This window comes from Mastigoproctus giganteus, chromosome 7 (assembly GCF_048544385.1).
Source record: "Mastigoproctus giganteus isolate SK-2022 chromosome 7, ASM4854438v1, whole genome shotgun sequence".
In the NCBI taxonomy this organism is placed as follows: Eukaryota; Metazoa; Arthropoda; class Arachnida; order Uropygi; family Thelyphonidae; genus Mastigoproctus; species Mastigoproctus giganteus.
Window position 1 is genome coordinate 147010394 of NC_143581.1, and position 27036 is coordinate 147037429.

At 38.8% G+C, this 27036-nt stretch overlaps 1 protein-coding gene across 1 annotated transcript in view; it reads left to right on the forward strand.

The window, feature by feature from the left end:
• The first annotated feature begins 18884 nt into the window (after positions 1 to 18884).
• Positions 18885 to 27036, forward strand: part of Prosalpha3 (proteasome alpha3 subunit) — a 124369-nt gene continuing 116217 nt past the window's right edge. The window contains exons 1-2 of the mRNA XM_090377130.1: positions 18885 to 18895; positions 19038 to 19080. Coding sequence (XP_090233256.1) covers positions 18893 to 18895; positions 19038 to 19080 — 46 coding nt within the window. The 5' untranslated portion in view covers positions 18885 to 18892. The remainder of the gene's footprint in view (positions 18896 to 19037; positions 19081 to 27036) is intronic.

Here is a 27036-nt window from a genome sequence, read left to right on the forward strand (position 1 = left end):
CAATAAATTAATTAGTGCTATTTTTAATTGTTTTTATTTTAACGTATTCATGAACAAATCAATGGTATTATTTGTACATAATTAAAGTGTTCATGAGCAAAATTTTTAACCAATGGTATTTTGTCAGTTGAAAGTGATTTTCAATTTATTTTTAATGAAGACACAAAGTTTGTACCTCAGCATCCTTGTGAATATTGTTGTTTGCTGTACAACGAACAGTCAAACACATCCATGGCAAGATTTCACTGATTCTCTTTATTTCGAACTCAATTTTAGTTTGATTAGTGTTATTATTTGAACGCAATTAATGTGTTTTTTCAAAAAATTCAATCCCAGGGACTCACATCTGGTGAGTATGGGCTTGGCACACCAAGGGTCCTGAGCAGGATATCATCATTCTTCTCTTTCTTGGTGATTCCCTTTTATTTCTGACTCTCTCTGTCTCTCTTGCCTGGTACAGCGTAAGCCTCAGGCTTCCTTGTACTCTATGGCTAATAATAATAATAATTATAATGTTCGAAATTAATTTAAAATGGTTGAATTTTAAGGAGAAATTAAAAAGTTAAAGAAATTTCCCAAAAGTTGTGTGAAAATTACAAGATAAACATCGTAACTTCCAAGCTATATAACATTCTTACTATTATTATTATCCATATGGTGCAAGGAAGCCTAAGACTTATGCTACACCAGCCATAAAAAAAAAAATTTCTGAGTTACCCTGAGAGAGAGAGAGAGAGAGAGAAGTAGAAGGGAATTCACCAAGAAAGAGAAGAATGATGATATCCAGCTCAGCACCCATTCTGGTTAAAATTCTAAAATCTTCATTGCAGACACGGTTTAAACGAGCTTTTCTCGGAATTCTAAAGAGACGGCACAGGTCTTTACTAATAAAATCTCAATTCAGATTGCATACTGTTACGAGAACAATCCATTTTTTGTTTTCCCGTATGAAGTTTTCAAGTATAGTTCCAGAAGTTGTTACAGTATGGAAACCTTTTCGAGCTCCACAAAAACAGACCGGTGATGCTAAGGTTAAGTACTTAGCAATTAAATTTAACTTATTTACATAGTTTTGACATACTACATACAAAGAAAAAGTTCAAAAGCAAAATATAAGGAATTTAAATCATACTTTAATCAAAACATACAAAACCATTCACCTAGTTTTAGTAGAGTTCACATTTTGTCTTTCCACTGAGCAATTTTTTTTTTACACACACTTAGCTGAACGAGAATGGTTTGCATTTGAAATTGTATGTTACCGAGAGCCACAATCCTTGATTCCTTGTCTTCCTTTTGCTGCGAATATTTTTTCAATTCTGGACGTTTCTTCTCCACTTTAATAACAACATCACAAAAATCTGAATGGAGGGTTGAAAATTTCAAAAAACCAACACTAGCAATCCATTTGAAAATACAGAAATTGTAATAACACCAACCCCACGGCTAAAGGCAACTGAAATGCTAAGGGCTAAAACAAACCTTAACCACAAAATAGCCATCGAGCTATTTTATTTTACTTTAATAAAATAGCTCCTTTGCGACGAGCTATTTTGTGGTTAAGATTTGTTTTAGCCCCAAAGTGATCCCATGCTATCTGGGTTAAAATGAAAATTCTTAGGTTTTCGTGCAAAGAAGTAATGTGAATGGATGTAATGTTTATTTCCTTGTTTTTTAGTATGAACAGATGTGTGTTGGTCTAACTGCCTTTGGTGGGTTCTATTTCTGCAGACATAGGCTATTTTTCAGTCGAAATACTGAAATTAAAAGTGGTGACGCTTAAAATGTACACGTTTCTAGTTAAAAATTATCTTAATTTTTCATGTGTTTGCTTCGAATTTTTCCTTTTTTCATGTATAAGGGTAAGGTGTTACATTGGTAAATGACGAATTATATAATAAACTCGGCATCTGTTGGTACTACCATCAAAAAAGATTTGATTGTAATAGCTCTAATTATTACTGCAGATGTACACTACCACGGTTTCAGAACTCTTGTTTGCCCTGAGATTCAAAATTACATGTGTTTCTGGAATATTATGTGGTGAATTTTCCTATTGTAACACACTGTTGGTTTTTCCAATTGTAACACACTGCTAGTTTTTCTTATTGTAACACGCACTTTAAATAGCGTAGTTTAGAACTGTTGAACACATGTACGGTGTTGGTTCAAAGTGCCATCTCTCCTACTTAGGCCCATAACAGCGCTGAGTTTTCGCCTGATTTTCTTACATCGCTCACACACAAAGACATCCCCCATGGCAATATCATGTATCGTACATGATTGTCCATAAACATCAAGCAAGCAGTGCATTTTAAAAGGCTGTGATTCAGAGGGCAACTGTCCCCCTCATTTCTCCCCTGAGCCACAGCACTCCCATTAGCTTGAGCCTTTTTCAGTCATCATCATCATCATCATCATCAGCCATTTTCAATCCACTGCAGGATGAAGGCCTCTCCAGCAACTTTCCAGTTCCTTCTGTTTTGAGCACTGGCCATCCATTTACTACTCAAAGACTTATGAATTTCATCTATCCATCTCCGCCTTTGTCTTCCAGGTTTTCTTCTAGCTCCTCTTGGGTACCATTCTGTTATTTTCTTAGTCCATCTGTCATCATGTCTTCGAGCTATGTGTCCTGCCCAAGACCATTTTAGTTCTTTAGTTTTGGTAAGAATGTCCTTTACTTGAGTTTGCTGCCTAATCCATGCCTTTTTCAGTATCGAGTATTATCTACGAGTTATTACTTCCGTATCAAGTTATGTATTAATTAATTATGTTACATTTGTAAAACCTAAGTCGTTATATGTATTTAGTTAAAAAGTACAATTTAATTGACAATGAAGTTTAACAAGATTAATGGATTTTACTGATTAATTGACAATATTATATTATATACTGTACTATATAAGCTAACGCTATCTAGTTCAGGATATAACGTATCGTATAACAATGGCAGTAAGTTATGAACCGTAAATCTACGGTCACTTAAGTATTAAATAACTTTCAAATCTCGCTGTCTCAATTCAGAATACACTAAGGATCCTGACTAGGTCTATAAGCTAGTTACAGAAAATAATTTAATATAACAATTGGTCAATAAAGCGGCTAAATATGACTAAAAAACTTCTCGTTCAACGGAGTTGCAACTTGTAACACGTGGATTTGATACCCTTACCGATACTAAGTAATCCCTACAAAATCTCTATCTAAGTTAAACTTTAAACTAAATATCGTAACTAGGAATATAAAGCTACTCTAGAAAATAAGTTAATATGCTAATAAAACAGAAAAAAACTTCTCTATTTCAGGAGCAGTAAAAACTTCGCTTGCACAAGGCTACTCTCGTTAATCTTCGATGTTGAAAAAGGAATTTCCAAAGATGACCTCCTTGAAGAAGTATATGATAGGAACCTTGCTGATCATATCACCAGACATGAAACTCAAAGTGAATTTAAAGTCAAGTACTCCACCAAATCCAGATCGGGAACTTGTTGCAACTGGGTAGTGAAACTCTTCTCGAAGATATGGAAAATATTATCCCAACAACAACGAATATTTGTTGGCTGGGGCTCTTGCCTGTTCAAGGCGCACATACCTACCATCAAATTCTTTAAATGCCTCCGATTCGGAGGCATTTAAAGAATTTGATGTCCAATCCATTTAAGGTCCAATGTCCAATCTATTTAAGAGTATTGAGAACCATCCAAAACAAAACCGACTTTGGCTGTGCACCATAATCGTCATCCCATCAATGTCCTCAAGATTCTCCAACTGAATGCCCAAAGAGCCAGAAATGTGGTCGACCAAATTAGAATGAAAATGGATGAAGAAGAAATTGATATTCTCTGTGCTCTCATACATCTTATATGCACCCCTGTTCATATAAGATAATTGAGACAACCACAGATACCCCACGGGCAGCCATCATTATTAGGAACACTACAATTACAGTCACAAAGATCGACTCCCTATGTACCCCCTTTGGTGTTTGTGCGCATTATCTACCAACAAGGCTCTCTGCACATAGTCTCCTTGTACTGTCGACCGCGAACTAATATCGCACCATGTATTGAATATCTCCAGTCAGTCATAACTCTCTTACCTTCCAGCAAAATCCTCTTAACGATGGATGCCAAATGTAGATCTCGCTTGTGGCATAGCCAGATGGATGGCCATGCAGTTTCCCAGAATGGACAGCGCTTAGATTTCCTCTCGTCTCCATTTCAGGTCCTTAACCAACCACATCACCTTTCCACCTTCAGCAATACCCTCAGGGAAAGCGCCATAGACGTTCCCCTCACCACATGGTACATAGCACAAATAGTTCACGAGGCCTGGACCACCTCAGACCCAGGGCCATCTCCTTCCATCTATCTAGACAACTTGATTGTACTTCTCCCATATACCATGATATCATCAGATATTCCACCAAGACAGCTGATGATATCATCAGATATTCCACCAAAACAGCTGATTGGAATGTCTTCAAGGATAATATTAAATCAAAGCTACAAATGGATACATCCCAACTAAACCATCTTGATCCACAGGAGCACCTCTCCCTTTTTAACAACTACAGTCCAAGAAGCACGTGAGAGGACTATGAAAAAACGTCGGAAGCACCTAAAAGCGTTCCCATGGTGGTGGTGGTGGTGGTGGTGCAGGAAACAAGAAAACCTAAGGTGCCAAGTCCACACTGCCCAAAAAGCTTCGCAAAGAGCCAGGCACTCCTGGCCCCCCGCTGAAGTCCAGGCTCTACGGGAAGTATATAGAAGATATTGTAACGACTACACAAGCCTCATTCGGCAGAAAAATAGTGTCTTGGCAGAACCTTGTGACAACTATTGGTAATGCAGATACTTGGGGGGTCGTTTATCGTATCGTTATGAACAAGCTGCCCAGGGGAGAGATGTTAAATGGAACCCTGACTCCCGACGGCAATCTAACACACACATGGGCTGAATCCATTAATAATATTCTGAATGCCCTACTTCAGACTGATGACAGTCCCATTAATGATGAACAAAAGCAAATTGAACGTGACAACCAGGCCTTCCCCAACAAAGAAATAGAATTTCCTTTCACATCTGAGGAAATGAACAAAGTCCTTGACAGAACAAGAATAAATAAATGCCCTGGTCACAATAATATTAAGGCTAATGTTATCAAGAAAGAAGCTATACACCTTCCAAACCAGCTATTAGCACTGTTTAACAAATGCCTTGCCAAAGGGATTTTCCTGATTCTTGGAAACAGGCAGTGCTTCGACTCATCCTAAAAGGTCCAGACAAAGATCCAATTCTCCCCAAATCTTACCGCCCCCATTGCTCTTCTCCCGGTCTTGAGCAAGGTAATGGATCGGCTGCTTCAATTCAGATTATCTTCTTACTACAAGACAGCAAACTTAGAATCTCCATAGCAGTATGGCTTAAACCAGGATGCTCCACTAAAGAAGCTATGACAATCTCCTCAACCAGAGAAAAATATCTACTTGCTATCTCCATTGACTTTGCTGGTGCTATCAATTTCATCTGGTGGCCCAGCATTGTCAGGAGATTACGTTAACTCAATAACCCACTCAACCTCTACCACTGTCTCCAGAACTACGTCTTCAATCGCTCCGTAACTGTTCAAACAAATTTTAAGAAAACTTTCTGACCAGGTTGTTAGAGGTTGTCCACAGGGCTCAGTTCTTTGCTCCTACTTTTGGAACTTAATACTAGATGAATTTCTTCTTATGGATCTAGGCCTGTGGACTGAATGGCCTATACAGATGACCTCATCCTCCCTATCAAAGCTGATTCTAGAACTCAGCTTGAGCAAATTGCCTCCCCTGCCTTAACGTCCTCCAAAATTGGACAAAAAACCACAAGTTAGTCCTCTCTGAAGAAAAAACGAAGACTATTTTCCTCAAAGGATCCTTGGACATAAGAAGACCGCCCCAAATTAAAATCTCTGGGCAGACATTGCAACTCAAACCTTTGTCTCCCCGTTAATATTCTTACCTCATCTTGATTACCTCTTCAATAAAATACGTCGTTATACAGCCATGATCGTAAGAATTAGCAGGGAAGATTGGGTTTGAAGAGGAGAACTCTCATGCTACTTTACAAAACCATCTTCTTACCAGCTGCGTGCTATGGTGCCCTCGTGCTATCACTGCACATAACAAAGCAAAGCTACATACAATTCATTGGAATATCCTACTCACTGTGACCAGAGCTTGCCGCACAGTCAGTAATCATGCCCTGCAAGTCTTAGCAGGTACTCTTCCTCTGGACTGGAGGTTATTCGTCGTGGCCTTGCATACCGCATAAAGAGACGAATTCCCATCACCATTCTGGATATAACACTAGATCTAGCTAATAATCCAAAAAACGAAATGAAACAGATTTCCTCTAAGCTCTTCGAGCGTTGGCAACGATCTTGGGAGCAAACAGCCAAAGGAGAAACAACTAAAAGATTTCTTCAACAAGTTATGATTACTGCACCAAAACCTCCGCAGTGGTATTCACCAGCCCTTCACGTCTCATTCTTCCTCACTGGTCATGGATCGTTCCGGGCCAATCTGCATGCCCTAGGTTTCACAGATTCTCCTCTCTTCCCTTGCGGTGACAACGAAGACTAGATTCACCTCATGAATAATTGCCCTCTTTATGATTTACCCAGAAGTCTCCTAATTACCATAATTGGAAATATACCCCATGGGTAGGAATATCTCTACATAATTGATGAAACCAACTACAAATCCTTCACTACATTTGCCCAGACTGTATTTGAAATGCATCAAATCCACTTACAGCAAACTTCAGCGCGCGCACCCCCCCTTCCATCTTATAATGGACCCAAAATCAATTCACAGAACATCTCCTGAATGCAATCAAAGAAAACACCAACAGAAAATTGATCTTTATCCTGACATAACAGTGATCTCGACGTTCACAAAGGAAAACGAGAAGGAAGTACTTCCTTCTCGTTTTAAAGTTCCTTATTTCAACCACAAATCCATGGTCATTAATTTTAATAATGATATGTCGAAATATTGATAATTATCAAAAAAAAATCTGAACAAGGAAGCGAGTTTAGTTACGATATCGGTTTGCTTCCCCCTCTCTTCACACCGTGTACTCCAGGCTAAATCGCATACGAATAGCATAGATCATTGCTGCGAATAGCATAGAACATCGCATACGAATAGCATAGAACATTGCTATTTTTTCGTAGATGTCATTACCTCTGCGCATACTTCTCTATGCAAAAGCCTACCAAAATAGTGTTCCACGGTCTATTTGATTATTTTTCTATGCCAGTATATTAATAACTGAAAAAAAAAAAATAATAATAAAGTTAAATATTATAATGATACAAAAGTTCTGTACGCTAAAATATGTAAACTTTATTTATTTTATTTTTTAATTATTACTTACGATTTTTCACGTTCACATCTCGTGGAACACTAGAGTTCCCCAGAACACAGTTTGGGAAACGCTGAGCTAGATATTCATCCAGATACTGGGGACATTTTTTCTTTTCAGCACTTGACATGATTGAGGATGGGATGAATAACTAAAAAGAATTAAATATTAAATATAAACTATTTTTGCTTAACTCTCATAGCCCGTGTCACTCACAAAAAAAACTGTGGATCAAAAATAAACAACTTCCGCAAGGAAACAATAAATCAATGCTAATTTTCGCTTAGAAAGTAGAAACAATAGACAAAAACATTTGCTGATACCATCCATGCCTGATATATTGACCAATGAAACAAAAGAATAAATAAATAACCACGACCATCAGATCACACCGCTAGCATGAAAAGGCGCAAACGCCAAGGATCGTGGAGACATTATGAAGAGCAAAGGCGATTGAATTAAATCAATCCACTATTTCCTTTAAGAAAATTTCTCACTGACTCCTAATATATTGGCGTGCAAAACTTAAGTACCAACACTATTTCTAAAGGTTACAACCACAAAATCTGTACCTTAAGGTACTCTTTACTGATGAGAGTGGTTTCAGTCTCCGCAGCGATTCTGGACGTCAGCCAATCTGGCGAGAGGTTGGCACACGGTGTCACCCCCGCAAGCATCACTGAAACGGATCGATATGGAGGTCAAGGTGTTCTCGTCTGGGGGGGCGTTATCTTCGATGGACTTACACAACTCCAGTTACTGGAAGGTGGTACTGTAACTGGTGCACGCTACTGTACTGTAGACATGTTTAGGATCTTCTGTATAGAGGCTCCAGGAACATAAGTTCATCTTCACCCTGTTACTCTGTGATGATACAAAACTCTGTAGAGGTACCAGAAACGTGTACTGTTATGTTTGTGTATATTATGTGTTGTTGTGTTGTTTAGTTGCTTCTGGCCTCTTTGCCACCGGGCAGGCGATCTCCTGAAACCGTGCCCGATGCCCGTCTACACCACGAGGAGGTGGGCCACAACTAGATATCTCCTTGGCCAAGTGGAGATAGACCATTACAATCTTTGTATGCCCTGAAGAGGGCGAAGTCCCGCACCCACTGGAGATAATGCTATACCAGTGGGTGCCAGCAACTCCCGTACCCGCAGCTACCCACACGTAGGGTACCAGCATCGAGGAAAAAATAATAAATAAAATCATAATTAAAAAAAAAAGTTAGTTAAAAAAACAAAAAAGTAAAATAAAATAAACTAAGATAAAAATGTATAGAGAAGAGTAGGAAAAAAAAAAAATAAATAAAAATTAAATTTAAAAAAATCAAAACAAAATAAAACAGTATTTAAAAAAAAGTAAAAGAAAATAAAGAAATATATATATATAGATGTAAAGTAAAAAAAAGGGAATTGCTAATAAATAAAAATAAATAAATAAAAAACTAGTTGCCCAGACTTTCTTCTATTTTCTCTAGCCGATACATCTAAAGAAAATAGAAGAAGAGGGAAAAAAAAATTCAGTTTGACGTTCTTAATTATGTCATACCAAACCGGAGCAGCATAGATTGCAATAGGTATGAATACTGCCGTGTAATATAAGGGAAGAACTCTGCCTCCAATCCCCCATTCAGTTCTTGTAATCCAAACAATAGTCATAGTAAATTCCTTGATTTTTTTTTTTTATCTATTAGGTGGTTTATGTAGAGAGTAATATTGAGCCTATCATCAATGATCACACCAAGATGTTTTAAGTGCTTGACATATGGTATTTGTTTGTTAGCTATTTTCAAGATAGGAGGACGATGGATATTTAGTTGACTTTTAAAGGTCATGAGCCTGGTTTTGGATGGAGATATTTTGTTTGTTGACAGTTGCCGATTTAATGTGATCCTTGAAGACCGGAGAAGCTCTTTCTTGAATTTGTTGCCTGGAGTTGTATGAGAAGATAATGACAAGGTCATCAGCATATGCGCTTGGAGTAGCAAAATCGAACTGTCTGGTTAGCCACGTATTTAGTGTAATGTTCCAGAAGAGCGGCCCCCGAACAGAGCTCTGAGGACATCCTCTATTGATAGCTCGTGTTATGCTGCAGGTTTTTGAAGTAACCTGTATAGATCTGTGATCAAAGTAGGCTCGGATAGCTTGGTACAACTGAGAGGAGCATGAGATGTTCCGAAGGCTTGAGAGGGCACTCTCCCACCAGAGGGAGTCAAAAGCACCTTCAAAGTCTACGAAGATGGCCATTTCATATTTTGATGTGGAATTCTGGATGTAATTTTTTAACGCAAGAAGTGCATCTTCACAAGACTTGCCCTTAACAAGTCCATACTGGTGAGGTGAAAAGATATCTTGAGCTTGGAAAAGATCATAGATTCTTGGGGCGAGTAGTCGTTCGTAGAGTTTTACCAAATTTGGTAAGAGAGAAATGGGACAGAAGGCTCTGGGGTCTGATGGGGGCTTGTTGGGCTTTCCTAGAATTTGTCTGCGTTGGTAGCACAGTGGTATCGTCCTCCCCACACCGGGTGGAAAAGGCCCGGGTTCGAATCCCGTCGATGACGCGAGGAACTTTAGTGGGCTTTTTCACTCCGTGGCTGCGTTAGTCAGTCTCAGGCGTTGATAGCAAGGTGTTTTCCCTCAGAAACTGAGGTTTTTTCGTCCAGCAAAACAGGCAAATCGACCAGAGAACACACGCAATTTACAGACACGAATACGGGTTAATGTAATCATTTACGGGTAACCATAATACAGTAATTTGATTTTTTTCCCTTGTAGTTTGACTAGCACATTCTTCCAGAGACGGGGGAAAGTATTACAGAGAAGACATTTGTTGAAGAGATTTAACAGGATGTTAGGATAAATTTCTCCGAACTTCTTAATGACAGTATTTTCCAGCAAGTGAGGTCCAGGACATTTTTGGACATTGATTTTATTTGCAGCTTTTTGAAGCTGTTGTTGAGTAAACAGGTCACTATCCACAGTGGAGGAGTATTGAAGATTGAGGGTTCTTGTTATGGACTGAGAGGGAGAGTCTGTTGACTGATCATCCTGAGGGAAAAGTTTATCCAGAATCATTGTGACAGTATCATGCCAAGTCGTGGTTTCAGAGTCATTGGTCACTATGGAGTTGTAAATATCATTGGTTGGCACTTTGTCTCTGCTAAGTTTATAGAGTAGTCTCCGTGGGTTCGAGTTGCCCACAGTGGAAACGAAAGACTGCCAGGTAGCGATTTTTTGTTGTGAGATTTCGAGATTATACTGATGTTTTATGGTTCTGTATTCATTTCTGAGTCTTTGTACTTCATTGGGAGGCCAAGAGCGTCGTCTTTGATACAGTTTCCTTGCCCTGTGAACCCATTATATGGGGATTCCCCCAGTGAACAGATGATTTTTTTGGAGCTATTCTCTTAGTCGAGCATTCGTTGCTCATAGTAAGGCCGTTTGGATATAGAAGGCTCGTTCTTCGGCATTAAGCTGACTAAATGAATCTAACATTTCATCACGGAAGTCATGTTTAACTGATTCCGAGAACAGTGGCCATGTTATATGCTTTATAGCAAATCTTGATTTGCTATAAAAAAATTACTATATTAGGATTACCCGTAAATGATTACATTAACCCGTATTCGTGTCTGTAAATTGCGTGTGTTCTCTGGTCGATTTGCCTGTTTTGCTGGACGAAAAACCTCAGTTTCTGAGGGAAAAAACCTTGCTATCTACGCCTGAGACCGTCTAACTCAGCCACGGAGTGAAAAAAGCCCACTAAAGTTCCTCGCGTCATCTACGGGATTGTAACCCGGGCCTTTTCCACCCGGTGTGGGGAGGACGGTGACGATACCACTGTGCTACCCACGCAGACTTAATTTACTATAAATCAAATTTATAGCAAAAGTCCTGAGGAGGTTACCTCGGATTCTGTAAATTTGTGGTTAGTTTAAATGAAATTGCACGGTGGTAGCTGCATCACAGCCCAGTTTGATATTTTGTTAGTGATGTTTGCAGTTGTCAGAGTCAGGTCGATGTTAGACTCACCATTTATTGTGAAGGAGATACTGGGTTGATTGGATTTATTTAGGATGTGCAGGTTATGTGCCAGTATGAAGTTCTCCAGTTGTCGTCCTCTGTGGTCAGTGGAGGTACTAAACCATAATGGAGACTTGGCATTGGAGTCTATAGCTATAATGATTGGTGACGGGCATAGTTTTCAATGAATCTAGATAGTTCAGGGAGATTTGGATATCTTCAGATGGAGGACAACAGAATGATACCAAATAGAAAGTATGAGAAAGTGACGAGATTTGTTCACATTTAGCATTTGGTCTATACAGGGAAGAAATAGCTGTTATATCAAGTGAGGTATTAAATGCCACTATTGCAGATTCTGGATGTTCTGAATGTATGATCCGGGCAGAGATTGGGAAACCCATTAATTTTGAGTTGTGTCCATGGAACTTCCGGAAAAATAGGGTTCTTGTAAGCAGAGCAAATCATAGGAATTTTCAATGATGGCAACTCGGACTTCATCTGTGACATTCTTGGAGCGATGAGCATTCAGTTGCAGTATGGTGATATCCTGATGGTTAGGGAAAGTTGCATTAAGGGCAGAGGTCTGGTTGATGTTACTCATTAATGGTTCTTGTTTTAGCCTGTTCCAGTGCCCTAATGTATTCTGGACACGAAGTGTCCTTTACAGAGTGATCGTAATCCTTATGACGCTTCTTGCAGTTGATGCATTTTGGTGTATCCTGTTTTTGAGGACAGTCTGCGTATGCATGTCCTCCCATGGCGCAATGACCACACGACACTACTTTTTGATTACAGTTGTGGGATGAATGATCAAAAGCCAGGCATCTAAAGCTCTACTATTGTACTAAAGTTCACTATTGTAAACTGACGGTACTTATAGGCTTTATACCCAAGATAAAGGCTGTCCTGTTCAAAAAGACAATTTAGAAATTTTGCAGGGAAGCCAATTACCCAATTTGTTAAGTTGGCTTTAGATCCTGTATTAAACCTGAGATTTATGGATTCTTTGACTTCATCAAATTTGAGGCCAAAATTTTGTAGGTTCTTATGGTATATGTTAGATATGATATCATCTTTTGATAATTCTTTGAGAACACAAGTATCGTGGGATCATTCATCTTCGGCTTGGCTGAAGAGAGACCATGATATATAATTGTCTCAGAAGATGCAATCTTGTCTAGATCAGCAGAGCTAGGGGTTTCCAGAACAGTGCCTTTATTCTTAATTGTGCGTAAAGATCTAATTTTAACATTTCTGTACTCTTCTCTCACTGTTTTTGCAACTGTGTTTTTGATTTCATTACTTGTTTCCATTTTGCAATTATTTATGGCACGTATGATCAATACATTTTGTTTTGGAGTTGTCTGGGAAGTTTGGTGCTGTTCATTTGATCTAGGTTGTCTGCTGAAAGTTGTGGTGAAACAACAGAATTAGAGTAACTTTTGCACTTCACTGTGTTCAATCCCTGTTGCAGTGCGGCGGCATATGCCTCCTTAGAGGAGTCCGATGGGACTTGAAAATGGCACTCTTGGTAGAGAACTTGTTTTATGAGTTCTTCTGCTCTTACTTTTAATTTCTCATTTTCTACGATGAGAGTTGTTGTTATGGATTCCATTTCAGTCCATTTATCCATAATAAAGTATAGGGCAGACATTGTTTTGTTATTTGCTTCATGGGTGATATAGGCCACCATGTCACATTTTATCTGTGATGTGGCTTCATTTATAGGTGTTAGGGAGTCAGTTATATCCTGTTTATTAATGTAATTGTTATTTTTCGTTATTGTATCTTCTGCTTTGCTATTGCAGGTGTGCACCTGGCTGGAGTCATCAACAGCACACAGATGCTGTTTTGACATTTGGGAACATTCTTGTGTTTCATTTGCTGGTGGGTGATGGTTTGCCTCTCTTTCTTGATTAATAATTTCCCTCAGATCTTCTGGTTCTGGGAATTCCTGCCTGATGGTCTAACTTGGCAACTTAACCACCGTTCTTCCCTTATCTGATGTTGCACTGTCTGTGGGCCTATTGTCAGGGGCCCTGAACTTTGGGTGTTCCATTTTGTTTTTGTTGTAGGTATGGTTTCCAGAAGAGAGTTGAATAATGGTTGGACCCATGGCTTACTTTTAAGGCTGGAGTGTTTGGTTTTTGTTTTATGTTCTTTGAAAATCCTCAAGAGGGGATGAAAACTGATGTGGTTTGAGGGATAAGTATTCTTTATTATCAATTTTGATGGTGTGGTCCTAGAAGGGTATAGATGGCCTTAATGGAAAATGAAGATCAAGCTGATCCTGGGAGGTCTTAATTCTTATCCAGAAAAGTAGTGGGATGAAGGTGAGCGGTAAACTAAGACTCCTCTTGGAGGTGGTTGCTGCAACAAAGATACTGACACACTTTGCCTCCAATTTTTGTAAATAAATTGTTTCAAAGGAAAATGGATTCCTTTCAGAGGTACCAAATGATGCTGATTCTTTTGAGACTTGTCATAAGTCTATGATTGGTGTAGTTACAGAGAATCACCTGTTGTAGGTGACACTCATCCATATGAGAGTAGTGTGGCGATTTGGTGTGACAAATCTTTATGACATGAAATTCAACGAAAAGTCTCTTGGGTGCATATAAGGCACTGGGAGGGTACGCCTATATGCTGCTGATCCTGTTGGGATGGTTATTTCTTTCCCAGCAGATCCGGATGGAAAGCTATAGTTCAATTAATATGTGGAAAGCCCTTTTTCCAGGATAGTGATTAGGCAGGTGTTATCCAGGGTAGAATTTGAAAGTAAGGCAAATTGGTACAAATAAGGATGATTTTATCTTAAGGGAAGTCCTGACGAGTGTTTTGAGATGTTTTTTGTTTCAATCCGTTAAGTAGTTGATTAGTTATATGAGTTTGAATTTGACTACTAACCTCCATAGACTTAGCATGGGGACAGCGGGACAGATTTTTTTGGTAATACTGATGATTCCGATTCAGAGGAGCGATTTCTGATCGATGCTGGTTTCGCCCTTGTTCAATGATGATTTATTTTTATGGGGTTACTAAGTTATTGGTCTTGGAAGTTACGATATCGTAACACTATCCAGTATGGCGGAGAACAAAGGGAAGTTCATCAGGGGTATGTCTCAAGAAATACTGTCAAAACAATTTGTGAAAATAGTCTCAGGAGAAAGTTCACAGTCTTTTTAGTCAAGGAGAGTCCACAGCCCAGTAAATAAATCCGTAAATTCAAAGCGGCAGATGATCGAGAGTGACGATACAGTCTCTGTAACGTCAATTCTATGACTGACCATTTGTCATTGCCATAGGAACAACGTTAGATTCGATCTAGGAATTTCAAGCCTTCCCCATGAGATAGACACTTGAAATTTTACTTACATGTACTTCAAATAATTCAAAATCAGATACACTTCTTGGCGCTATCTGGAAACTCGATAGTCCGAAGTTCTTGATCATTAATTTGGAGCACTGAAATATGCAGCCACTATTTCATATAGAGGGCATCTACTGTACTGAGGTAATCATTCCCCATGTGCTTCTGAGCCGAGGTGCCATTGGCTCCGGCTTCGTCTTTATGGATGATAACGCCACACCCCATCGCACTGCAGCTGTTGATATGCTTTTGGAAAGGGAGGACATTGTTCGTGTGGAATGGTCTGCCCGTTCAATCGATCTTAAACCCATCGAACACATATGGGACGCTCTGGGGAGACGCCTAGCGGCACACACACACACACACACACACACACACACACACACACACACACACACACACACACACACACACACACACACACACACACACACACACACACACACACACACACACACCAGAAAAGCCCTGTCCCTCTGGTGTGTGTGTGTGTGTGTGTGTGTGTGTGTGTGTGTGTGTGTGTGTGTGTGTGTGTGTGTGTGTGTGTGTGTGTGTGTGTGTTGTTTCTTTCATCATTTCTGTATCTCACGAGGTTCCTTTAGTATCCTTTTCCCATATCCAAGTCACTCCTATGAGAAGGTACAGGTGAAAACCTGACTGGTACTTAAATTTCACACGCCAGTGTATATGACAAGAATAACGAACAACTTATGGAAATGAAGTTCCAGCTGTCCTAGACTTCCATTATCAGGAAAGTAAGAAATCAGTACTAGGTACTTGTTGTCTTACTTTCCTGGTGCTGGACGTTTAGAAGGACATCATATTTACTTTCTCAATATCAATTATTCTCTTCATTGCAGTCATTGCCCTACCATTCTTATAGTAAAGTATATTTTACTTGACTGCACTTCCTTATCAGCAGAAGACAAGAGAAATATTTTTATCTCTCCTAAGAACTTACAGTTGCGGACAAAATAACTGCATCACTAGTAAAATTTACAAATAATGTGTTTTACGCTGTATTGTGGGTTGCAGAAATGTTCGAAATGCTTTTGTTAGATGAGATATATATCTCTGTGAATGATATCCAATAAAAAGACTCCACCTAATATACCTAATTGCTATAAATATCTTCCCAAAGGGTAAAATCCGTAATTCATGGAAATATGAAAAATTATTCAAATGGCAATCACGACAACCAAACATACATTTTATTGCATTTACATGTACAAACTGAAATGACAAGTTAACGTAATAGTATTATTTACTGTAAATCAGCAAAATAAGTCTTCAATATTTTGCTGTTCCTCCTCGAGCTGCAATTACAGCCTTTCAACGATCTAGCATAGAGTTAATCAACTTCTGGACATAGGGTTGCCCAGTTCGTGGTACCACACCCTTATAATGCTCTCCTGCACCTTAATCTTACTTGTTGCCTTCATCTGAGCAATTTTAGACGACATTATGTTCCAGCAATTTTCAATAGGGTTCAAATCTGAACTGTTGTCGGGCTAGTCCAACGCTGTAATAACAGGATTTCTGAGGTATGACTGCATCTTAAGAGAGAAAAACGAGGGAAAACATGTGTAAGTATGTTTTAAGCCTTGTGAGACGAAAAGAAGACAAGCTCGTCATTAAATCTAAATAGCATAAAACGTACCAACTTCGCTGTGTTGCAAGATGCTGAGTTCTGTTGAAAAATGCAGTTTTCAACGTCTGTGCGGTGATCCCAAATAACGGGTTTCAGGCACTCCTCCAAGATAGCAGTATAGGTTTCTGCATTCGCCGTTCCGTTAATAAACTTAATTCGCGCCATCCCTTTGCTTGTTATGCATTCCCGCACCATCTGACCGGCGGGGAACTTTATATTTGGTGTTGTACAGTCAGGATGGTATGCCTCCAATTTTTGTCGTCTCACATTTCGCTCCCCCATCCGTGCCATGCCCAGGTTGAATTTGGAGTAGTCTGAAAAGACGACGGTGTCCAATTTTTATTTTGTCCATGAAACATGTGTTTTAGCCCTAGCAAGTCGCTTCTTCCTTGTTGTTTCTTTGTTGGGTCAACAAAGGCTTCTTCTTGGGCCAATACGCACGCAGACCACATTTCGAAAGCCGTCTTTGGACAGTTCGTGCACTTGTTTCACACCAGAAACCATATCAAAGTCCAGTTTTAGGTCAGGAGCACTAGAATGGTGATGCCGAAGGCATAGCCGTTTCAAATATCGATCTTGGGAAAGCGTAGTCACTCTCTTACTGCCTGATCCAGGTCTGCTCTTCACACCACCGGTTTCTCCCTTTAATTTCAGCAACCGAGTTACTGTTGACTGGTGGCTCGAGTTACTGGTGACTCGAAATGCACATTATGGCCCTTTGGTGGCAGCGTGACAGCATATTTGTGCAACAGCTAAACTTTTTTTTTATTGGTGTCATCTGAACATATGAGCCATGCTTACACCTCTGCAAAACAGAGTACTAACGAGAGAGTAAACCCCTTCTAACGCCGTGTTGTTAAAAAGAAACGGTCGATGCAATACCTTGCAGTTATTGTCTGATTCAATAGAAGTGTTATCTGATGCAATACCTTTGCTTTGAGACAAACAAAAGGACTGTAATCAAACAATATCTTACACGTTTCACTACAAATGTTACTTGTTTTTTTAAGATGATGCAGTTTTTTGTCTGTAACACAACAAAGCATATTTTGTTTGGTCAGTTTTAATGTTTTTGGGCACATGAGCAACTGAGGCCATATTGCCCCTTAAATAATATGCGCGTGTTGGCTCTGGTCGATTTGTTATTTGCTGGACGAAAAACTTGAGTTTCGGGAAGAAATATCATCCTATATTCTCCTGAGGCCCACTCAGCTACGTTGTGAAAAAGTTGCCTAAAAATTCCTTGCGTCATTGACAGGATTCGAACTCAGGTCTTTCTCGCCTGGCGTGGGGTGAACAGTGATTATACCAACTGTGATTCGCACTAGCGCGAATATCTTGGGAAATGAAACAAATCTTTATCAACTTTTTTCATCTTCCTAAAGAAGATAAGCATATTATCTCATTTCTACTTAGTAAAACCATCTAAAAATTTATGTAAACAATTACTCGAAATGCACATTATGGCCCTTTGTATCTTCTGTATCAACGACAACAATATTACACTGGTGTACAAAATTTAAGGACCCCTCAGGTTTTCATCTGTACCTTCTCATAGGAGTGGCCTGGATATGGAACAAGAATACTAAAGGAACCTCTTGATATATAGAAATGGTGAAGGAAACAACACCGACATAACAACGGAAACAAAACGGTATATAGGAACTTTATTCAAAAATGGCAACATAGCACTGGGTGCCATGTTACAGATGCATCACTGCCAAAGATGGAACAAAGGGAAGAGGTGGTCCTCTGTAGGAGATATAGCCACCCCTAATATTGATGCAAGCGTTGCACCGCCTGTCCATACTTAAAACAATGTTGTTGATAAGTTCTTGCGGTAACATCATCCATTCCTCTGTCAGCGCCATTTTCTGATGGGTGTGGACGTGCCGCTAGGCGTCTCCCAAGAGCGTCCCATATGTGTTCGATGGGATTTAGACCAATGGAACGGGCAGGCCAATTCATAAGAACAATGTATGTACTCAATTTTCAAAAGCATATCAACAGCTGCAGTGCGATGGGGTGTGGCGTTATCATCCATAAACACGAACTCGGGGCCAGTGAAAGGATTACCTCAGTACAGGGGCGTGCACCGGTTACAGTGCCGCTTTCCAGTATCTGGAATTGTGTACGTCCATCCACGGTAACGCCTCCTTAGACGAGAACACCTTCACCGCCATTTACTGATAAGAGTATATTCAGTCTCGCTGCCTGAGACTGAATATATTCTTATCAGTAACTTTAAGTAAAGATTTTATGGTTGTAACCTTTAGAAATAGTGTTGGTCCTTAAGTTTTGCACACCAGTATAGTTGCCTATGTGGAACTACTGCATTTGATTACATTGGGCTTTATTATGCTGATTGTAATGTTGAATGCTAGCCTGGCGACAACCCTGGCAATGTGATTCATCATATTTTTCCAACATGGTGGGTGATTATGTGTTATTATGATGCTTCTTGCGAATTGTTTTTCTGTATATGTGTAATTTGAAGAAACAGTAGTTATTTTTTATAGATTTTTTGATTATGTGCATTCTGAAAAATTTATAATTGTATTTTTGAATTTCAGGCACGCCGGTATGACTCGAGGACAACTATATTTTCCCCCGAAGGTAAGGTTTGCTAAAATCCATTTGTAGATTTCAGTTTGTCCTATCTGTTGATGCAATAAGCATAAGATTTAACTGTAATTATGATATCGATGTGGTGGGCGAGCATGAATTAGAGTTATGGTAGAATACAGCAAGCAAGCAACTTCATATTGTAACTATTCGTGAAAACCACAAGAAAAAATGTGGCTTTAAATTAAATTTATATTTAAATTAATTTTAACTTCTTACCTTTTAGAACAGACAAAACATAATCGGGTGGGGAGTATTCACTTGGTTAAGAAGTACAAAATCTAAGTGCACCCACTCCCACTTGAATTCCAGCAAATGTAATGAATGACAAATTGAATTTGTGGCCATTGCAATGTTCAACCAGTTTGGTGTGACATAAGCACTGGGAAAACAGAAGTGAGAGTAGAAGTATGTTATAAACCAGATGAGTGTAACAAAACTACTATGTAGACGAATAGACTGGGTCAGCAGTTCAAAATATCCTGTAATGAGAAATTTGAAGTTTTAAGGTATTAATGGAAACTCATGGGTTGATCACTCACATAGTAGCAGAAAATTTCTTGTTTATTGGATGACTTTTTTTTACAGCAGCACTTCAGAGAAGCAACATGATAAAGCAGTGTTCCTGATCTCATTATTATTAGCAGTGTTATGTTGGGGTTTGATTTATTTATGATATAATTACTGATAAGGTAAACGGAAGGGATTTTGCTTTTATGAAGTTGACTACACTGGTAATTTTCCAGAGAGCAGTACCCCTTACAAAATGGGGTTGAGAAGAAGTGGGGGAAAGCAGTGACGTATGGTTTATAACCCCGCCCACTCACTGTATTCCCCCTCTTTTTCTTGACTGCATGTGGTGGATGTCACATGACATGACATGACAGCATGTCAGAGCTGAAAAAGAAACACAAAACCACAATTTTTTGGGAGCAGCAAGTAACAGAAATGCATGTTATTTAGGGAAGACAAAATAGCTAAGATTTAGTGTAGGGTGCAACCACTCTAGACTTGCTGACACTGCAGTGATTGACGGGTGGAGGCCATGCCTACTTCAATTTTTCCCCTTGTTCTTTTTGCCGAGCTAATCCTTTAGTCTGCGGGTGACTCTGTCACGTGACAGCGGAGAGTACAACCAACGGCACCGCAAACCATCACTGCTGAATCCTGAATATTACTGGAAAAATCGGTGTACTGATGCTGGCCAACTGCCTGGAGACTTACCGGCCAAAAAGGATCATCCGCAAATGCCGGGCTGGCTGAATGCTGAATATTATCAGAGAACATTGTACGAAAGTTGGACCGGCCAAAAAGGTTGCACTGCCTTAATTTATTCACTTGAATGAATTTAGGCTATTATGAAAGTTCTCAGTTGTTGGAAAGTTCTTCTCAGTTGATGGAATATAAATGTGGTAATGGCCTGGTGAATAGTGAGTTTGGTGGGATGTTGAGGATGGTCTTCCCCTTCTAACTGGTAGAATTTGTGGGTGATATTTCTTGATAAGTTTGTCAATCAGGTCCAATCTGAAATTCAAGGATGAAAGAACTTTTTGGCCATCAGAAATCGTGGCTTCATACAGTAGAAATGAATTCCACACAGCTAGGTTCATTAGGTAAAAGAAAACCTCACTGTAGTATTTTTTAATCCGTTCCTGTTGGCAGTTTATCCTCAGTCAAATGGTTACTTCCAGCAGGATGGTGCACAAAGCCCAAATCACTATGGAATGGTTCCAGGAACATGACAATGATTTTTCTTTGCTGCAGTGGCCTGCTCAGTCCCTGGATCCCAATCCTATTTAACATCTTTGGGATGAGCTGGAAAGGGCTGTTCGCTGCAGGCGTACACGTCCGTCGAATCTCAAGGAACTGCAGGACACACTCATGTCTGCATGGTACTCCATTCCTGCACAACATTTTCAGCATCTTGTTCAATCCATGCCTAGACGAATTCAGGCTGTTTTGAAGGCTAAAGGAGACTCGACATGCTACTAAATAGGTGTAGCTTATAAAGTGGCAGCACACTGTATATTATGAAAGTCCAAACATAGCCACTTTCGGATTCACACGGCATTTAATATCTTATGCCACACATCGAGCGGTTTAAACGGCGTGTACTGCATACAAAGTAGTTTTACTTTGTATAGCATCAAGCTTTCATCTTTTGTTTTGTCTCTTTTAGGAATATAGAGAATTCTAAATTTATTTTCTAAAAAGTAATAGACATATAAATCTTGTTTAGTTTTGGATTTGGGTGTGTATTTGCGTCGTATGACTCATTATCTGCGAAATGAAGGTATTGTTTTATCTTTTTATAATGCCTAAGAGGCAGTGTAATTCCAAACACTGGTGTCTCAAGTAATGGCTTTTTTGACCAGTGCATATATTGTTCAGGCTTTTTCACAATAACTTGTAGCATTTTCACAGCAAAAATTACTCTCAATTCAGCATGCATCACTGGAGTCCAACTAGAATCACGAGCACTTGGTTCTGCAAATTTATTAGTCTCAGAGCACACTAGATTGATTAGTTCTTCATCAAAAAATAGAGCAAAAAAAGTCTATGGGAGTCATTTCATCTGTATTGCTTTCAGTGTGCAAACCTGGCTGTGCAGTAGTAAATGGAAATCTTGGAGGTGGCTGGGGGAGGTCTTTAGTGCAGTCAATTTTGAACCACTGTCTAGCATCTAAAACACTGACATCACCATTTTCTTCATCTGAATCAAAACCTGAAAAACAGATTCATTAGAATCGGATTCGCCAGAAGTTCCAATTCGCAGTATGAATCGTCACTAGTCTCCTCTTCACTACTCATTATATAAATAAGTTGAAAAAATCAAGTGGAATGCACAAGCAGTAACCTCCCACCACAAGCAATAATCGTGAACTAACTACAATCTGACAAAGAAGTATAAGTAAAAGCCAGTTGTCTGCTGCCAGGCATAAGAAAATCCCGAGAAATCTCAGAATTTATCTGGCTAATGCAAAATTAGTCAGATAAATGCCCAAGAAAATACGTTTCAGTCCTAAATTTGGAGGTATTATTGTTTGCTTTTATCCAAAGATATCTTGTATAGTTCCATATAATTTTAAAACTAAAAACGAGATACCTTGGGATAATCCATGAAGAGGTTAAATCACATCTTGAGTATTGCATTCAGATCTGGAAGCTTCATTTTAAGGATGTAGATTGTTTGGAATGTGTGCTAAGAAGAGAAACCAGATTAGTTAGGACACGAAACGTTATAATTACCATAAAAGACTTCATCTGCAAATAGCAGTGCTTAGAAACTAGACACCTGTGAGGAGACCTCTTTGAAGTATTTAAGGGTTTAAATGGATTGAGTAAACTAAATGCTGTTGGTGTCCTTAACCTGTCAGCAGTTGCAGAAAAATTTGAAATTTCTCTGTGTGTGCAAAACGAGCAAAAAATAATTCAAGATTGTTAAATTTTTTGATGCCACTTATTTTCAGTCTTTTCTGAACACAGTTGTGAAAAATCCATGTTCTTTCTTAAAAACATATATTTTAAATTAATTTTTGAAAATTAAAACTCCCGTTAGACCTGTTGGCAAGCAAATGCAAATTTAAAAATTGATTTCCAAGTTGTTTTGATTAGACAAAAGCATGTAACAGGAGTGCTCACCACATGAAATGTGAAGTGTATGCTTAAACAGTTAGATTCTAGATGATGCTTCAATGTCACAAAGCCAAGGAGCATTACTGATTAGAGGAAAGCACATGACAGTAAGATGAACTTACTGTCAATACTAACTACTCTTCATGACATGTCAATCAACACACGCATATAATTAGGTTTAACTTAATCATTAATTTTTCCTAATTGTGCAATGATTTCCAGACATTTCTAAAATTTTCTGCAGAGAATTCGAAGAAAACATTTTCAACGACAAGTATTAGGACTTTTAGCTGTGTGGATGGAGTAGATGAAGCACAAATTGCTGTAATATTGTAGGGTCAGAGCAACCCTGTGTGACTAACATAGGGTTAGTTTTCTCACACAACATTATATAAGGGGGCATAAATTAATAAAGATAGCTGCAGGATAGATGCACAGTAGCCAGAGAATAATCAATTGTTGGAACAAGCTTCCATCTGACGTTGTGCAAGGAGTGGATAGTTTGAATAAAGCAAGAAATGAGCAGAATATAATTGTACAATCAATTATAATCACCAGCTTGATTATATTATATTAGAATATAATGTATAAAAGAAGTTTTGCTGGTAATCACTTAGTTTAGTTGTGCCCAGGTTTCTTGATTGCTGGCTCCTCTTGTCCAAGTTTTTAACCAGTAATGAAAAGGGTTAAAAGGGTAAATAGGCATAAAATATAATTAATAAGTTAATATCACATATATGCTGACTGGGCTAGTCAGGTGGTTAAAGTGCCTGCCTGGCAGCCTCAAGTACCAAGCGATTCTGTGATCAAGTGACTTTGCTCTGAATTAGCGCTCTTTCTTGAAGTAGAAATCGTTTCTTTATTTAAAGCATTTATTAACACACAATTAAATAATTCATAGTAAAGAAAGCAACTTTACTATATTAAGGAGGAAAGCAACCTTCTCTTCCCCTTTTATTTTTTGTTATATCTTAATTACTAACCTCCTAGTGCTTGGTCACAGGGTGGCACTGCTCCTGCCTCCACGTGGCGGGACCGGTAACCTGGAAGGGAAAAGTTCTCCTTCCAGGCCGAAATGGAGCAAACTGACTCCAATACCCAGGAATCCACTGGGTCAACGGACCCGAATAGAACTGATCCAAGATATGAGAAATCTAGTTCTTTCGGAGACACCTCTAAGGCAATCAGAAAAGGCAATAGAAATGACTCTGTCTCCACAAAGAGATTAAAAACTGACGTTAAAGTTTTAATTTCTCCAACATATATTATTATACATTCAAATACTGAGAAAGCGGTAGGGCAATTGTCACCCTTTCTTATACAAAAGACTCTTGAGAGTTATGTCGGCCCACAAAAACAAGTTAAAAGACTAAAATCAGGCGACATTTTGGTAGAAACGGCCAATGCTAAACACTCCAAAAAAATTGTTACAAATGACAACCTTTGCAGGAATACCAGTAATAGTATCCCCACGCAATACATTAAATAACTCATAAGGTGTCATTACGGAATGGGACCTTCTAAATGTGCCCGAAGAGGAAATTCAAATGGAACTTCAGGAACAAGGAGTCATCAGTGTTAAAAGAATTACAATTAAAAAAAGAAGGGATAATCACCCCCACCAGGAATGTGATACTCACTTTCAACATGCCTAAATCACCCAGATCAGTAAAAGCTGGATATCTACACTGTAATATAAGACCGTATATCCCGAATCCTCTCCGTTGTTTCAACTTTCAGAAGTTTGGTCACTCACAGACAGTATGTAGAGGAAAATTAACATGTGCAAACTGTGGTTCGCAAGAACATGCCACTTCTACTTGCACAGCTCGAAACCATAAATGTGTAAATTGTAAAGGGGAACATACTGCATATTCAAGGGAATGTGAAATTTGGAAGAAGGAAAAAATGATACAAAAATATAAAGCAGAAAATGGAGTTTCATATCAGGAAGCTAAAAAGGCGATTACAATAAATATAGCAAACAAACCTTCTTATGCGCAGATTACCACAATCAAAAAAACTCTGGAAATTAAATTACCCAATTCAAAATATTGTGGCACACAAACGGATGTTACAATCCCCCCAGGAGAATCCATCTCAGAATGGGTTCGTGAGTTTTACAAACCATCTCCATCACAAAAACAAGAAAAGATTATCAATACTCCTTTATATTTCCCACCAGATAATTCTGAAAATGTAAGGAGAAAAGCAAACAAAGAAAATATAGGTAGTACAGGAAAAAAGATTGCAGAACAAATGGACACAGATGCAAGAAACCAAGGAGAGGAACCAGTTCTCGAAATCTTCGCTGAAGAAGAAATGGATACAGGTAGACCCTATTTTTCAAAGAAAGACAAAACCAAGGTAGACAAAGTTAAATCAGCCCCAAGGAAGCAATTCGAGGGAACATCTAACCCCAAATGACAGATATGATTATCCAATGGAACTGTCGAGGTTTTCGCCCAAACACTAATGATGTTATAGACCTCATCACCCAGTACCACCCACTAAGTGTCTGCCTACAAGAAACCTATTTAAAACCACAGGACAATAGTATAATCCAAAATTATATCACATATAGAAAGGATCGCATTACGAATGGAACAACGAGAGGAGGAGTTGCAATATTAGTTAACAGACATGTACCTTCCCAAACAATACCATTGAACACACCATTATAAGCAGTTACAGCCCGTCTAGCAATAGGCTTCAACATTACCATAGCCTCAATATATATATATATATATATATACACCTTAATCAAGAATTCCGATTTAAGGATTTCGAAGAGCTAATCACTCAACTACCACCTCCATTCTGCCTCTTAGGTGACCTAAATGGACATCATCCACTATGGGGCGATCCCAAAATAGACCAGAAGGGTAAGCAAATAGAAAAATTAGTTGTCGAGAACAACCTAATGATTTTAAATGACGGCACGCACACATATTTCCACCTTCCATCAAAAAGCAGTTCTGCAATAGACTTATCAATCTGTTCCCCAACACTGTTCCCTATGACTAAATGGAGCGTGCACAAGATTGAGCAGTGACCACTACCCCATTATTTTAAAAATCACGAAGAAAATGACATGCCAAGCCAGTAGGCACCCCAGATGGAAAATATATGATGCAGATTGGGAAACATTCAGGTTACTAGCCAAGTTAGAGTGCAACATTATTAAACGAGAATCAGTACAAACATCAGTAGCCTATGTTACTGATACTATGCTTCAAGCTGCAGAAAAGACAATACCTAAAACATCTTCTAACATTAGAATATATCCAAAACCATGGTGGAACAAGGAGTGCTGGGAAGCTAAAAAAGAGAGAAATAGAGCCTGGAACCTCTTTCGCAAAAATCCAACAACAGACAATCTGATAAGATTCAAGAGAATCAGAGCTAAGGTCAGGAAAGTGCAAAAAATAAGCAAAAAAGCTGCTTGGATGAAATTAGCATCCACTATAACTATTTCCACACCAGCTACACATATCTGGAAAAAGATCAGAAGGATGACAAACAATTCTCAATTAAACTCCTCTCCATTGCTAAATTGGAAGGGACAGTTGGTTACAAATACCTTAGATATAGTCAATGTGCTTGGTGAAAATTTTTCGAATACATCTGCAAATTGTGCATACCCCACTGCTTTCAAAATGTATAAGAAAGAAGCCGAAAAAATAAAACTAAACTTTTCTAGCAATCAGTGTGAACAGTACAACTTGCCGCTCACAGTAGCAGAACTAAAACAAACTCTGCTACATGCGAAACACAGCGCAGTTGGTCCTGATGAAATTCATTATGCAATGATACAACAATTAGATGAACAGTTCCAATTAGCCCTGTTAGATCTATACAACAAAATATACCTTGAAAATTCTTTCCCAAACAAATGGCACCATGCAATAATACTAGCTCTCCCAAAACAGGGAAAAGATCTATCAGACCCACAGAACTATCGTCCCATAGCTTTGACTAGCTGCTTAGGCAAGATCTTAGAGAAAATGGTCAACAATAGACTAACATGGTATCTAGAAAATAATGATCTTCTCAACTCAGAACAATTTGGCTTTAGAAAAAATCGCCGCACCTTGGATGTACTTATACAACTGGAAAATCAAGTAAGAAATGCTTTTCTCAGGAAACAACACCAAGTCATGGTTAATTTTGATATCCAAAAGGCATATGATACCATGTGGCAATATGGTATACTTAAAAGGTTACATCAACTTGGCCTTAGAGGACATCTACCCCTCTACATATACAATTTCCTTAAGAATCGGACCTTCCAAGTTCGAATGAACAATA